Source organism: Taudactylus pleione, unplaced genomic scaffold (genome assembly GCF_031769625.1).
Source record: "Taudactylus pleione unplaced genomic scaffold, aTauple2 ptg000186l, whole genome shotgun sequence".
NCBI lineage: Eukaryota > Metazoa > Chordata > Amphibia > Anura > Myobatrachidae > Taudactylus > Taudactylus pleione.
The window spans coordinates 8,771,591-8,786,772 of NW_028284588.1; the positions used below are offsets into that span (position 1 = coordinate 8,771,591).

At 40.6% G+C, this 15,182-nt stretch overlaps 1 protein-coding gene across 1 annotated transcript in view; it reads left to right on the forward strand.

The window, feature by feature from the left end:
* NFX1 (nuclear transcription factor, X-box binding 1) overlaps positions 1–3,122 on the forward strand; it is a 107,122-nt gene extending 104,000 nt beyond the window's left edge. Inside the window, exons 23-24 of the mRNA XM_088476297.1 lie at positions 808–912; positions 2,858–3,122. Of these exons, the coding sequence (XP_088332423.1) occupies positions 808–912; positions 2,858–2,933 (181 nt within the window). The 3' untranslated portion in view covers positions 2,934–3,122. The remainder of the gene's footprint in view (positions 1–807; positions 913–2,857) is intronic.
* Positions 3,123–15,182: the final 12,060 nt, after the last annotated feature.

Below are 15,182 nucleotides of genomic sequence, written 5' to 3' on the forward strand. Positions count from 1 at the left end.
TGGTTAGACAAACTTACTTTAACATAAATGGCACTGTGTTGTGCAAATGCTAATGTATTTAAAAAAAATAAAAAAGTCCTTTGCTTGAAATTAGTTTAAAGCTGGGTACACACTATAAGATATTGTACGATATATCACCCCAAAACTGATCAGAACGATATATCGTACTGGTCGTATAGTGTGTATGCCCAATTGCGTGTGCACAACGGATTGTGCAGTATGTACTGCGCACACAATGTATTACATCGCACCGTCGGCTGGGAACCCATCGTATAGTGTGCACCCATCGCAAAACTACATGAGTAGGTGATTGAGGTATATTACTGCACAAGAAGGCTGACTGACGATAAGGGAATAGGCTGCATGGGAATCTGATAAGCTTGCTTAGTTGAAGGAAAAAGATTGGTAGTGAAAACAGAACTAGGGCATCCCCCACTTATTAAGCTCCAGTCATTTGACTAAACCAAACACCGCTCACTCAGTCATTAGCCATTTAGAAACCATTTATAATATCATTGGAGAGATGTAGCAAACCTCGGAGAACGATAAAGTACCAACCAGTCGGCTTCTAACTGTCATTTTACAGACTGTGCTTGAAAAATGACAGAAGCTGATTGGTTGGTACTTTCTCTCTCCACTTTATCTAGGGTTGATAAATCCCCCCTCCCCCTTATCTTTATAGTAGTGTATTACTTTTTTATATGATGTAAGGAAATGTGAAGCCACATTACTAGAGAACTGAGAATACTTGTTAGCATTAGAAATAGAGAAATCTATTAAATCCATCTGTACAACTCTCTCTTCCAGAGGCAAGTCAATGTGCCCAAATATTTCCCTCATGACTGTAATTGAAAGGGAGAACCAGACAAGACCACCTCCACCAATCGCACACTACAGACATCAGTCTGAAAGGTAAGAGACAGTACCAGATTATAAGTAAATAATGAGCAGTAGCTGGAACAAACCCAATTAGATTAATACTAGCCATACACAGGCTGATCTGGCCTCCTAGCTCTCCTGCTGTGATCTCTCTCAGATCAGAATATGCATACTGTATATGTGCACATGTCATATTTTTTACGCAAGTGCACTTAGCAATTTGAAGCCAATTATGTCTAAAAATTCCTAATTATATGTTACCGTAATAGTTAGCATTTGTTTTCTATAGACTATACCTATACTAGAACTATTCTTATGAAACCATAAATCTCTGTATTGGGTAAAGCCTGCAGTTTACAAAGTGATAGTGTAATCATATTAATGTTCAATAATATGCCATCAGTTACAGTAATGCCCAGTAACACATATGCAGCAGCAATAATATCCATTATGAAACCATTAGCTGTAGTAGTATAGTGAATTACTATACCAGCAATAATATGTCTGCACTAGCTACAGTGCCCTGTAATATGTACAGAAATTAAATGCAGGTTTTACGGAGTATGTTTGTTCCCATTACTTTGGTGCTGTGAAAGATTTTGCTGATGGAGGCCTGCACATGCGCTGTACACATCCTACGCAGTCCTCCCACCACCCCACCATCAGGTTTACGTACGTCTGAGTCAGGTCCACAGTTACTACTAGAATAGAATATATTGCACAACTGACAAAAACATTCTTAAACTCCACTGGGGGTCCCCATATAAAGGTTGCAAGTATCACTACTGCTTAGATGACGTGACTTTCCAGCTGTAATGGAGATACAAGTCCAAGTTTCCTTTTGCAGAAGCTCGTATTTTTTAAATTTTTTTTGAGAATCCAATTAATTAATAAGAGCTGGGAAGCGAAGCTCTGTGTGCCTGTTGTCCACTGCAGAAGCCACTGTGTTAGCAGGAGGCTGCTGTTTGGTGGAATATGAAACAAGGATCGGAATGGTCAAAATAATGTAGATTTCTGGAAAGGAGTTAAAGATTCAGAAGGATATGTGCATCTGTTGGCATCAGACGTTAGGTGCCCATCCAAATTTTAAGTCATTTTGGCTACCTGCCTCTTTGGATTTTGTGAAGAGCTGGTGATGAGCAATCAGAGGGGAAGCAAATTGTCCCGTCAGGACATCAATACACCATCAGTGCTTTTTCTTCTCATTGTGTAATCGCTACTCTAGTCCTGACCCTATCTTTCCCCAGACGAAGTACATATTAACATAAAATAATAAGAATATTATATTAGAATTTAAATTTTGCTAACCTATTCTAACAAACTACAGAGTACTGTTTATAAATTAAAACCTTTTTTGTGTTTTCCGTAATAAATATTTCTTTGGAACAAACTAAACTCTGTTTTCACTTTAACTGAGATCCTGAAATAGCCTGGGAGCTGTTACAAGTAACATTCAGCACACAGAAAGCAGTTACAGTAATTGCTTTGTGATGTTATCCGTACATAACCGAACATAAGGTTAGGAATAAAGATTAGATGTTTGTCATGTTTATTGAAATGCTACATATAGAACAGCAACCCATTTATAATTAAAGTAGATCTCTACCTGTGTAAATGAAATATATTACAGACGGCAAGTTTTGCTTTTCTTGGTTGCTTGTGTTTTTCTTCCTTCTGAAAATGATTCAGGGGTTTGCCATTGCACATTGCCATATGTCAGGGAAAACCTGTAATGCTTCTCATGTCACTAACTTGGGCAAAAAGGTAAAATGAGCCGCTAAATGCATAGGAATTATGTATTAACCACTGCAAATGTAAAAGAAAAAAAAAATCCCCATATGCGCAAAAAAGTTTGTTTTTGAAGTATAGATTCACAGCTGTGTAAAAAGCAATGACTTTTTTTTTTAATGTTAGAATTTGTAATAAACACAGCAAAAACGTCTGTGACCTATGTCTGTCTTGAATATTGTTATTCCAGAAATGGAGGAAGCAGTGGCACACAGAAAGCACTGTGGGATGAACCTGTCATAGACTACTTTGATGTACAAGACTAGTACAATATCTGCAGGACATCACAACGATAAGAGGGGTTTGTAGACCTGCTTCTGTGGCTTCAAAGCTATGAAATCTTCACATCAAGCTTAGGTCGCCACTGTCATGTCACTCATTCATAAAACCCTGTTATCGACACACAGCCACTTGGCTTTTGGTCCCAAATAAAGTATCACAATTATAAATGCGTACCATCCTTCTCATGAATTAGCTGCACTATCTGTTCCAACAATGCAATATATATATATAATCTTGGTGCCTGATTAAATAATAAACTGCTGATTTAGATAAGGTGTTGTAGACTTGTTGAGAATAGATTGCAGTTTTGCTTGACAGTTAATATAGTTTCAGTGTCCAATTGAAGCTGGTCAGAAACACACCAGCCACCTGACACCCGTTTAATTGCTGCAGAATTCACCTCTTTACCTCATGTGAAAAACTGTACATTATACATAAATTTTATGTAGAACTTCAACATCCGTGACCCTAATGGTTTTCGTAGGGATGTGGTCTCAGACACACTGATACCATTTTTTTGCTAATGAATTAATAAGAATAGCACAGAGGCCTCAAACGTTTCTATTTTTATTATGGGAAGAATGTAAAGGGCAGCAGGGAGATCACGTTGTTCTGGATGAATGGTCGTGCTTGCAGTGTGTAACTTATTACACTGCCTTTCAGTATTGTTTCTTGGGATTATGGAAAGAACATGTTAAGGCCTGCAGGTACACTTTATTAAAACAATGAAATGAGAGCATTTGCAGTTTGGAGATATTATAAGTAATATGCATTGTCTATACTTTTTGCTGTTGAATATGACAGAATCGCACTTCTTTCTACAAAATTCCCCATGTGCAGGTCATTACAGTGCATTGCCTTATGTACTGGATACGTGTTGGTGACATTGTGATTTAGCCTTGGCATTGGTGACCTTTAGAGATTTTCGATTCATGTGCAAACTGTTTGGGAGCTCTCACTTGTGTTTATTAGTGCAAATATTATTTTGAACACCATCAATTGGTGTGAGTTGTGTATTTAGAGATTAGCTTGTTTAAATGAAGACTTTTGTCCATGTGAAATATTAATGATCTGAACCAAGCGTGTGTATATGTATGTGTATGTATATATATATATATATATGTATATGTGTGTGTGTGTGTGTGTGTGTATATATATATATATATATATATGTATATATATATATATACACACACACACACACACACACACACGTGAATGGACAAATATTCTCTCTGTAAAGCGCTGCGGAATATGTGTGCGCTGTGTAAAAACTGGTAATAAATAAATATATATGAATATATAAACACACACATACAAGTTTGAGGGCTGGTTTGCTGTGAAATATTGGTATTTTGCATTCCCGGGAAATTGAGGGCAACCTGAAAAAAACCTCTTTCCTGTCAGTCACCACTGCCTAAAGTATGTATTTTATTTGGCCAACCAACAACACATAATTCTTTTTTATCCTTTATATTTCTTGTATATAAGGTAAAATTCTATCCATGCTTTTCCCATCAGGTCTCAAGGCTCACATCATTTTAATTCCATATGGTAAGGGTCATCATTCTAAAGAAGACTTGTACACATAAATGTTTTTCTGTAATAATCAATGTCGTCCCCCCGATTTGAAAAAACCCTCTGCTTCAAGCACCTTTTAGCCTTTAAATTGCCCTGAAGAATGAACTTCAGGATTAAGCAGTGGGTGACGCTTTCCCTTGGATTTGTTAGTTGGGGAAACTAGTTTATCACAGAAAACAAATTGGAGTTCTCCATGAATAGAAATAGTTCAACATACCAGAGATAAAATGGTATAGTAAACCAGTCCATAAACCATATTCATTGATCATAACCTCACCATAGCTGGGTAGTATAGAGGTGAGTAGTAATACAAAGAAACCTTCTCTCCCATATTTTGTAAACCGTTTCCCTTCAATCTGGCTCACGATCCTCCTTCTTTCTTTTCTTTTTTTTTATTTTCTTTCTCCTTGATCTTTTCACAAGTCAATAAATGCATGAAATTAAAGGTGCGTACACACAGTACGATATTGTGAACAATAACGATATCATTGTCGGTCATACCATTCAATATCGTTACGTGTGTATGCAAGACATCGTTAACGATGCGAGCACCCGCGGTTTGTTATCTATGTCTGCCGTCGCCCGAACATGCAGGCCAACCTGACGATATCATCAAGCCCTGCATGTTCGGGGCCTGTGGCCGGTGACAACACTGAACGATATCGTTAACGATATCGCTCAGTGTGTATGCTCAATGTTGGGAACGACATTGAGCCCGGCAGATGAGGGGACAACACTGAACGATATTGCTCATAGAGCATATCGTTCCGTCTGTACCCCTGTTAAGATTACCATAGGATAACTAATGGTCATTGGTGCAGATATTGCATTGTGTAATTGTACGATCTACTGCCCATGGCATCCTGTAATATGAGTACAATGGATTGGAATGGCAAAGGAACAATACAACACCTATGCATGGACGACCCTTTAGATGCATTTTAGTCATGCGTTTTATAGTGAACTTTAGTTTCTATGTGTTTATCCATTTTCCCAGAACACGTGAGAACAAGACTTAAATGTGTAGTGTAGTGTATTTCTCCATGTACCCCACTTTATCATATTGTAGACAGCCTGTGTATACTAGGAATTTATTATTTAGAAGCTTCTTTTACACAAGAACAGCAGATATTTGCCCCCCAAAACTATTTGTTTGCATGGGATCGCTTATTTCTATGATTTTGTGAATGACCTACATACTTTTGAAGTGTTTATTTCTTTAGTTATTATGAGGAGCTTTGCTAAATTGAGGATGGCAATGCCAGGGGGGGACATTATATGATTAGACAGGATTTATCATGCTTTTTAAATGTATTTTTGAGGGTTTTAGACATGATGCTCCGTATGCACCATAGTGTGGGGCATATACCATGCACATGCACATGTACATTAGTGCTGAAAATACTAAATCGCAGCTAATGTAGAAATCACTTAGATTACTAGGTCTGACCAATGTTCTTTCTGCATTGAAAATATATTGCAGAGTATCAGATTCAATTGTTAGATATTGTTTTATTGTTTCTGTTACATGGATATGACAGCAGCATAACAGGCTCATTTACATTTGAAACTGTTCTCAGCATCGAGCTTGAGTGGGGAAAAAAAGAGGTTAAAATTCCAGGTTTCCTATAGGCTGACTTACTATTTGGTTGTTAGGACAACAGCCAGTGGTGGCCAGGATGTGCTTGTTGTCCCCGGTAACACAAGATTTCAGTGCAAAATGATGAAGCACAAGTACCTTTATAAAGGGAAAAAAAAGAGTTTATTTAGTCTTAATTGTGTCTGCAGACAGCCAGTGCTGAACCATTAGCATCTCTTCATTGCTAGCTTCATTATATGTATCACAGGTCCTAATTTTCTATGCCATAAAACTATATATATTTGGGGGAAGGGGTTGGGGTTTTTGTTTCTGCTCTGATTTGGGCTCTCTCTATTGCTGGGCATACACTTGCAGCTAAAATGGCATGCATTTTATCTGGCAACCAAACACCCAGCAGATATGCACCCTGCACCTGTCACAACCCGTGCAGTTCCTCTTTCCTGCCTGGGGTATTGCTTTCTGCTCTGTTGCTTCTAGCACACTCTGATCTGTATCTTAGCAGTTTGTTGCATCAGCTGAGTGTGCTAGAAGCCCCAAAGTAGAGAGCGACACCCCAGGTAGGAAAGAGGAAAAGCACGTGTTGTGATAGGTGCAGGGTGCTAGAATGAACAGTACACTGTGAGAATTGTCATAGTGTTATGGCATCCGATATCTGCACTCCTCCCCTGGAGAGGAGACCTTTCCCTGTGAAGCGTCCCTCAGTCGGCAGCAGGAGTGCATACACTGTCCGTTCCGGCCGACTTTTAACTTACAAAATATTGAATCAGCCAGACACACGGATGATCCAGGAATTGTCAACCGATCTATATTTTCGTAATGGTCGCGCCCATGCACAGTACAATTATCTGGGCGATCAGCCACTATTAGGTGGATCACCCAGAAAATTGTATAGTGTATGCCCAGCATTAGTGGCAGGATAGCATCAATGTTCTGTTCAGGTGTTTGCATTATACCCCTGTATAAATTTACAATAGGGAGTGCAGTATACCTTTTATAATACACATTTAATAACCACTGAAGCAATGTCATAAAATAAATCTGCATATTTCACTGAATTTATAATTAAAAAAAAAAAAAAAGTCATACTAAAGCATGGCATCACTAGTCCTTTTGCTTTAAAATGAATGAGATTGTCTGAATTTAGGGCCTGATTCAGAGCCACTCGTAAGCGGCCGCTCGTTCGCTCCGAGCGATGTTTGCCCAACTGCGCATGCGCACAGATCGTAATACGCGCGAACCAGTCAGTGGGCCGAAATTCATGTGCTCGCAAAATAGCGAATGCCTGATAATTTGAGTGACAGAATGAGGCGTATGTGGGTGGTAACAGGGGAAGGTGCTTGAAAACGGGGAGTGGAGATCCGATCACAGGCGTGCTTAAAGGTCAAAACGGGCGTTTTATGGGTGTGCATAATTAAAACAGCAGCGTCATTGACCACGTCACTGGGTTATTTAATAGCCAGAACTGCTCGCAAAATTGTGGTAGCAAAAACCAACCACAAGAATAGCGAGCAGTTCATACGCTGGTCGATGTACTCGATTAATCTAATAAATAGCGGACATGACGTAGGATGCGAGCGGCCAGGGGGCGTAGTTTCCCAAAAAACTACCGCAAGTTTTGTTCGCTCGTTCAGACCTAGAGGCGTGAACAGACCGCAAACAGCGAACGGTTCATTTGAATAGCCACCCCTATTTTCTGGACGAGCGAGCGCTAATTGCGTCCGGCTCTGAATCAGGCCCTTAATTTGCTGAATTTTAAAGTGAAAGTGGCATATGCAAAAGTTTGGGCAACCGGTCAGTCACTTGGCAGAAATTACAGCACCAAATATTTTCTCATAGCCATATAATAGCTTAAGCTTCCATTGCTAGTAGTACTGACTGAACATCAGCTATGCCGAAAGATCCAACCTCTTTTCTGATTCAGTTTCTTCGCCAGCCCTGGGACATTCGCTTCTTGGATTTGTTAACACTTGAATCCTTTTTATTCTGTACATACGCCTTTATCTCTCTCCACCATTTGTTACATTTCTCCCTCTTCTAATGCTTAATCTGTGACCTCAGCCCCTGCCTGAGGAGAACTCGCAGTGTAAATTCTATAATACGCACACTGTGGTAGATTTGGTTACTCCATTAAGCTGCCTGTATATTTTTGGGACTCTGGAAGGAATACCGCACGATCACTGAGCATACACACGTCACACAGATAGTGCCATTGTGGGAAGAGAATCTATGGCCCCAGTAGTGTGAGCAATGATGATAGCCAGTGTGCCTTCCTGTCTAATCCATTCTTTCTATCACCTGAAGATGTTACACTGGCTGTCACGCAACACAATGCTTAATAAAATCTACTCCATTCTCATACTAAAAGCTTCACCTGTTATTCCCCAAATGTGGTTTTGGACAAAAAGTGACATTATAAGAAATCATGTACTATGTCTAAAGGGTTGGCGATCTATTGTCTGCATCCTGGAATAAATGCTAAACCAGGCTTGATTAGCTTTTATTTCTATTGCAGTTTTAAAACTGTCTAAGCTGCACATGATTAGCGGCTTTAACAAAACCGCTCCCTCTTGTAGATTAGAAGGAGGATGTAGGTGGTGGGAATGGCATCGGGGAGAGATATTAGGGAAAACAATAGTTTGTATTCATTTATAGTTGGCCGTAGACTGCAGAATAGCACAGCAGACACAGGAAGGGAGGAGTGACAGTCAGATACTCAGAGCGCCTCCACAGACTGCACAATGTATGGAGGCTATCTCCATTCACAGCATAAAGTTTGCTGAACGACTGCCAGGTAGATCAGACTGTTTGATAACCAAACTATCCTGACCATTTTACAGCTGTGTTTAGTTATATACAATGAATGAGAATAGTTCAAACCAGTAGTTTGCTTGGCTGGTTTGCAGGATTACCATGCAGTGTATGGCCAACTTAACTCTTGGAGTAAAAGGCTTGCTAGTATGTACATACTGTACTTGCCGTAAAAGACTAGATTTACCAGCTTGCTTTAGCTTTATATCTATTATCGCTTGAGACCTATCGGTCAGCTTTGGAAACCGCTGAATAGTAAATCTACCCCATAAGGTTCTTTTTAAAACCTGTTGGTGGGGGGTGGGGGGATGTTGTTTGGTGAAGAGACTCCTTTGTAATAGTCCATTATCTTGTTTATCTTCAAATCATTAGTCAGCCGTAGTCACTTATGTTAGCCTTAAAGAACAACATACACATTAATGAATCAGCTGAATGAGTGCTGGAACATTTGTACGCCACGTCATTTTTATCTATTATCGATCTGTTAAATTCAACAAATAGTATTGTAATTATACATTAATGTACACAATTATGTCTTATTAAGTTTGTATCCTGCAGTGATTTTGTTTAGGGGTTTTCACTTCTACAATCTATAAAATGACACAAAATGTCACAAAAGGAACACAAAATACAGTTGTCTGTGGGCCATAATCAGTAGTTGATTAGTAACCAATGGCTGTAATGCTGGATACACACAGGCTGACATATCGACCGTTCAATTGAACATCCGATATATCGTGTGCATGTCAGCCAGTGGGTACAGAATGTCTGTGAATTATGTCGTTCAGACATATCGCGTTGGCTGTGCGGGACCGCAGTGATGGTGGTTCAGTGTGTATGAACAACCATCATCTGCAAGATATATCTGCAGATCAGTCGATCTGCAGATTTATCTTTCTGGTGTGTAGCCAACTTTAAGATGGGTACACACTATACAGATATCTGCACAGATACAGATATCTGCAGATGATGGTCATTCGTACACACTGAACGGCCATCATCAGTATCTGGCTGCGGGTCCCGGCGACCAGGGGGTGTGTTGGGGGCATGTCGCGGGGGGGGGGGGGGTGTCCCGCACTGTCCCTGCCGCTGTGTATGTACGGGCGGTCTGCAGACATCTGTCCATCGGCCAATGCAATATATCGGAGAATGACGAAGTTCACCGACAAATCGCGAGTACACACTGGCCGACGGGCAGCAGATATATTGGCCAATCAATTGATCAGTTTCTACGTAAGTTTATAAAAAAATAAACCTTGATGACTAGGCCCCTAAATATTTTATTTGCAGGAAATGGAAGGTTTATATTTTATTTGGAAAAACATTGCTTTAAATATTATTATTTCATAGAGGTCTATTTATGATCAGCATTGATGATATGATTCCCCCTCATCCTGCTACTTCCCCTCTTCACTCTGTGAATTAACGTTTACAGTGATTGCTGTTATAAGGAATTATAAGGACCGAGAACCATATTAACTAGTTTCTGGATGTTGCTTTTTGAGCAAAAGCTGCCAAAAGACAGATGGTCTCAGGTCTTTGACCGTATACCCGCTTGTAATGATCACAGATGCCTTCTGCCATCTATAATGCTACAGGAGGGATTATTTCCAGTCTTGTCCACACACTGTGTATATATATGAAAGTCACAATTAAATTATATACACTGATCTGCTAAGCAGTGTTTCCAAAGACTGTTGTCTACCGCAGGTTTTCATGATCTCCTTGTATGTGAACAGGTGTACCAATTTCTGATTGCACCAACATTTGCCGTTCAAATCCTGAACAGCTTAGGAACTGGGAAAGGCATAGAGTGATCAGGGCATTAGTAGTTTTGAAGCGCACAAAATGACTGTTTTAGAAGAAATGTGCAAAAATTAAAAAAAAAAAATATATTTTGCAACCTGTTAAAAGTGCATAGTGATTCTTCATGTCTCAGTCTGTGCTGCAAACTTACAGTGCTTTATGTATAGGTTGGGCAATATGAATGTTTTCCAAATCATATCCATGCAACTGTGAAATTTGCTGCTTATGGTGGTTTTTATTAATTATTACCGTGTTAAGTAACTGGAGGGCTAACTTTATCCCTCTCTTATAAACAGATAAAAGCTTTCTAAATATTTTACAAATATTTTTCAACTGATGGTGCCACATGGCTTACGCTCTGTAATAAAGACTAGTGTTATCAGTGAATTGGTGTGAGTATTTCTTTCTGCTAAAAGTATGTTCTCTCTATACTAGTAGCATGGTATGTGGCTATGTATGCATCTCCAGGCCTTAAAGGACAAACAGAACCTTTTGGGGCTACTAATTCACAAAGTAGGTAGCTTATTGTAACATGATATTTGAGAGAGTGGTGATCATAGGATTTATTTCCTGTATACAGCAGGACTACCAGAATGCCCCATTATGGACATATCATCCACCCTCTTTGTGAAAAATGAGTGATAATGGAGAACTACTGTTTGGCACCAATCACAAATGTATTTTACATAATGTAAGTTACGCAATTTAAGCACATTTGTTAGTATGGTTTTAGGTCAGACACAAATGTTGTTTGTAACCCTTATATAATGCATCTTGACTGTGGTCTTAAGATCTGGGGGTGCCATAGGCAGACCCCTTAACTAAGAATAAGCCCCTCCAACCCTGCTAATTTCTACTTTGGTAGGCAGAAGGTGGGGGCGTCATCCTTGGTTTCTCAAGCTTGGTACACACTATAAGATTATATGTCCAATCTAGCTGGTTGAAACAAAAATTTGGTGATGTATGGGAGCAAATGACAATCGTCCATTTGTTCCAAAACATTGGAAAATGGACAAAAGACAGTCATTAGGACAAACTGGTTATATTAAACTGATTTAACCAATTTGTCTAAAAAACCCTTTAAAAAAAATAAAGTATAATAGTATATGAATCAAAACAATAAAAATAGATTCAGATAGAACAAATTCCAGAAAAATAAACTTCTGAGAGGAGGGGGGGATAAATATAAATAAATAGCTAAAAGTTCTGAAGCTACGCTATCTAGGGAAAGAAAAAAAGAAAAGGGGGAGAAAAAAAAGAATAACAAGAAAAAGCGTAAAAGAGGTTAACGCAGACCAGGAAGAGGTAGAGAGTGACATCGGAAACCATGGGATCCATATTTTGTGGTAGGAAGCCACAGGATCGTTTTGTAAACTTGAAATATATACCATAGAAGCTACAAAGTGGATACGAGCACGGAGGGAGCAGTTATGGTATTGTTTGAGACTTCCCATTATTGGCTATTAGTGACTTTGCCGCATTGCAGATATATACTATTAGCTTACACTGTGGTTCCCAGCCGACCGGATGGGATCATTTAAGAGCACCACTGGTGCCTCTTGTGGCATATTCAAACCAGTCACCATGGACATCAGGTTCCACACCTGGTCCCAATATTGGCTGATAATAGAGCAAGACCACCACGTGTAGCAAAACGTACTATCCTCTCCACATTGCCTCCAACAGGAACTGGATAATGATCGAAATATTGCCTGGAATTAGTATAGATTCATAATATTATTCTCGTATGGCAACACTATTGGAAGCTTTGGCATTTCGAGACCTAATGGTGGACCATTCCTTGCCATCAATCTGGATGGACAAGTCAGCTTCCCAAGCCAACTCATGGGGTTCCTGACCAGGTGACGCTGGATCCAAAGTAGAGTGATACAAAACAGATGTTCCCCTTGCGTCCAACTAAATAGACAAACGTTCAAACGGACAACAACCTTTGGGTTCGAGAGGCGGACTGAGAATTAAAAAAGCTAATAATCTGCAGCTACAGGTATTGGTAATGACACGAGGAAGGGATAGAGTGACAAGACTGTAGATCTGCAAACGTGATGGGAGCAAATTACCCTTCACGTGTCAGATTCTGTCAATCTGCAGTCCCCTCAAAATGGTTGCGCTACAACCTGGTGGGAATAGAGCATGATTCTATATTGGAGACATGGGTAAGGGTGAGGTGACAATTTGTGTGCCGTGCAAAGTTTATAATTTCTGAGATCCACCCATCTCTTGCATGCTGGGTCTGAGTTCCAAGATATGATGTGATTGAGTTGGACCGCATGGTAATGTGTTTGAAGTAATTGGAGACAGGCCTCCCGCATCTAGTGGTTTAGGCAAAATCGATCTATGAATGCAAGGTTTATGATCCATCCATATAAACCGGTTACAGAGGGATTGTATGGAGCCCAGAGCCGAAGCTCTGACTCTGATTGGGAGAGTTTGAAACAAATATAATCGAGGGAGGAGATTTAATTTCACCGCATTGATTCTACCAAACCAGGCTATGTATAGAGAATGCCAAATTGTGAGGTATTTTGTTAAAGATTGAAATATGGAAGCATAATCAGTTTGGTATCAAAGAGAATAAGAATTAAGCTAGGCACACACTATTCAGTTTTATCAGTCTATCTAACCAATGTGACGATCGACCATTTGCTCCCAAACACTGGAAAACAAGACAGAAATGGTTGTTCAAACGAATTCATTAAATCAAACAGATTTAACTAATTTTAATAATTGTTTTGGTTCCTAGATCGCTAGATCTAGGAGCCAATCTGATTGCCATCATTGTACTGGAGAAGAAGGGATACTGTGTCCAATTTGCAAAGGGTCAGTGTGTTATGTACAACAAAAGAGGGCCCTTATTTGCAAAAGCAACTCAGTGCCAACATCTGTATATCCTAGACAATATAGAATATTGTGCAATGGCAGCTTCTGTCTCCAAGCAGTCAATGAAACCAAGGCATAAGAGACTGGGTCACATAGGATACAACAATGAACAGAAGCTTCTAGATGACATGACACGAGGGTAAGCAAACATGTTATCCGTTAGCATCCAGAGCAAAAGCACCATTTGAATTAGAGCGTACAGATGGGTTTGGATAAATGAAGGGGAAGTCCATGAGTGGGAACCGCTACTTCGTGACACTCCTAAATGATGCTATGAGGATGACCCATGTCTATTACCTGAGAACCAGGAGAGAAGTTACAAGTAAAATTGTGGAGTACAAGAGTGTAGTAGAAACTCAGATTGGCCTGAAGATAAAAGTGCTTAATGGTGCGTACACACTGGGCGATAAAGTGGACGACTGAACGATAACGTTATCGTTCAGTCGTCCACTTTATCGTCCATTTTTAACCCCAAAAAGATGAACGATAACGGCGACGCATGTTCACGCGGGTCGTTCGTCATTATCGTTCATCGGGCTGACATGCAGGCCAACCTGACGATCTCGTCAGGTTGCTGCATGTCAGGGAATGGGGGAGAGAGCCCGGCGCTGAACGATATCGTTAATGGTATCGTTCAGCGGCTGTGCTCAATGTCATTAACGACATTGAGCACAGCCTGCCGGGGACAACACTACACTATATCGCTCAGGGAGCATATCGTGTAGTATGTACGCACCTTTAGTCTGATAATGGTTGAGAATATGAAAATAGAGATCTAGCTGTCTACCTCAACAGGGATGGCATACAACACAAACAGAACAATGGTTGACAGATCACAGACTATGCTAAGTGATGTAGGTCTGGACAAGAGATACGGGGCAGAAGCAGTCCAAACTGCAGTCTATTCCAATAATTGAGCACCTACAGTAGCAGTCAAAAGTAAGACACTATTGGAGGCGTGGTCTGGGAAAAGGTAAAGTGTGAGTCATCTACGTGTCTTTTGGTGCAAAGCATTTGCCCAAATCCAGGTCTGGTGCAACCCGCTCAGCAGATTCTGCACTGCAGGGAGGTGCCAGGCTGGGGAGGCGCTCTCCCTGCAGCTGCTGCTGAGCAACTTGTTACTGCTACTGTGCCAGCTGCTGCTGCGCCTGTCTCACTGTATGACAGGCAGCGGCAGCCTACTGTAGAGAAGCTCGGCCGAGCCTGAGCTCTTTACACAGTTCCAACCCCTGCTGATCGCAGGCCTGGCAGGGACCCAGATAACTGTAATGGTTACTTCCTATCTGAATGACTTCCGGCTCAGTGCGCATGCCTCCCTGTCTGCCACTGTCCCCGGGCTGGTACACATTTATGTGGTCCAGGGCCGCCGAGGCTACATCACTGCTCCACTTAAGTGCAGACACCACTGATGCTGAGCATGCATGTCACTGTGTGTGCCCGCAGCCCGACCTGTCACTCACGTCAGTGTCCATATACTTACTCCGCGTCCTATGCACTGCCGGGGAGAGAAATCTCCTGTCCCCGCCCCCTCACGATTACC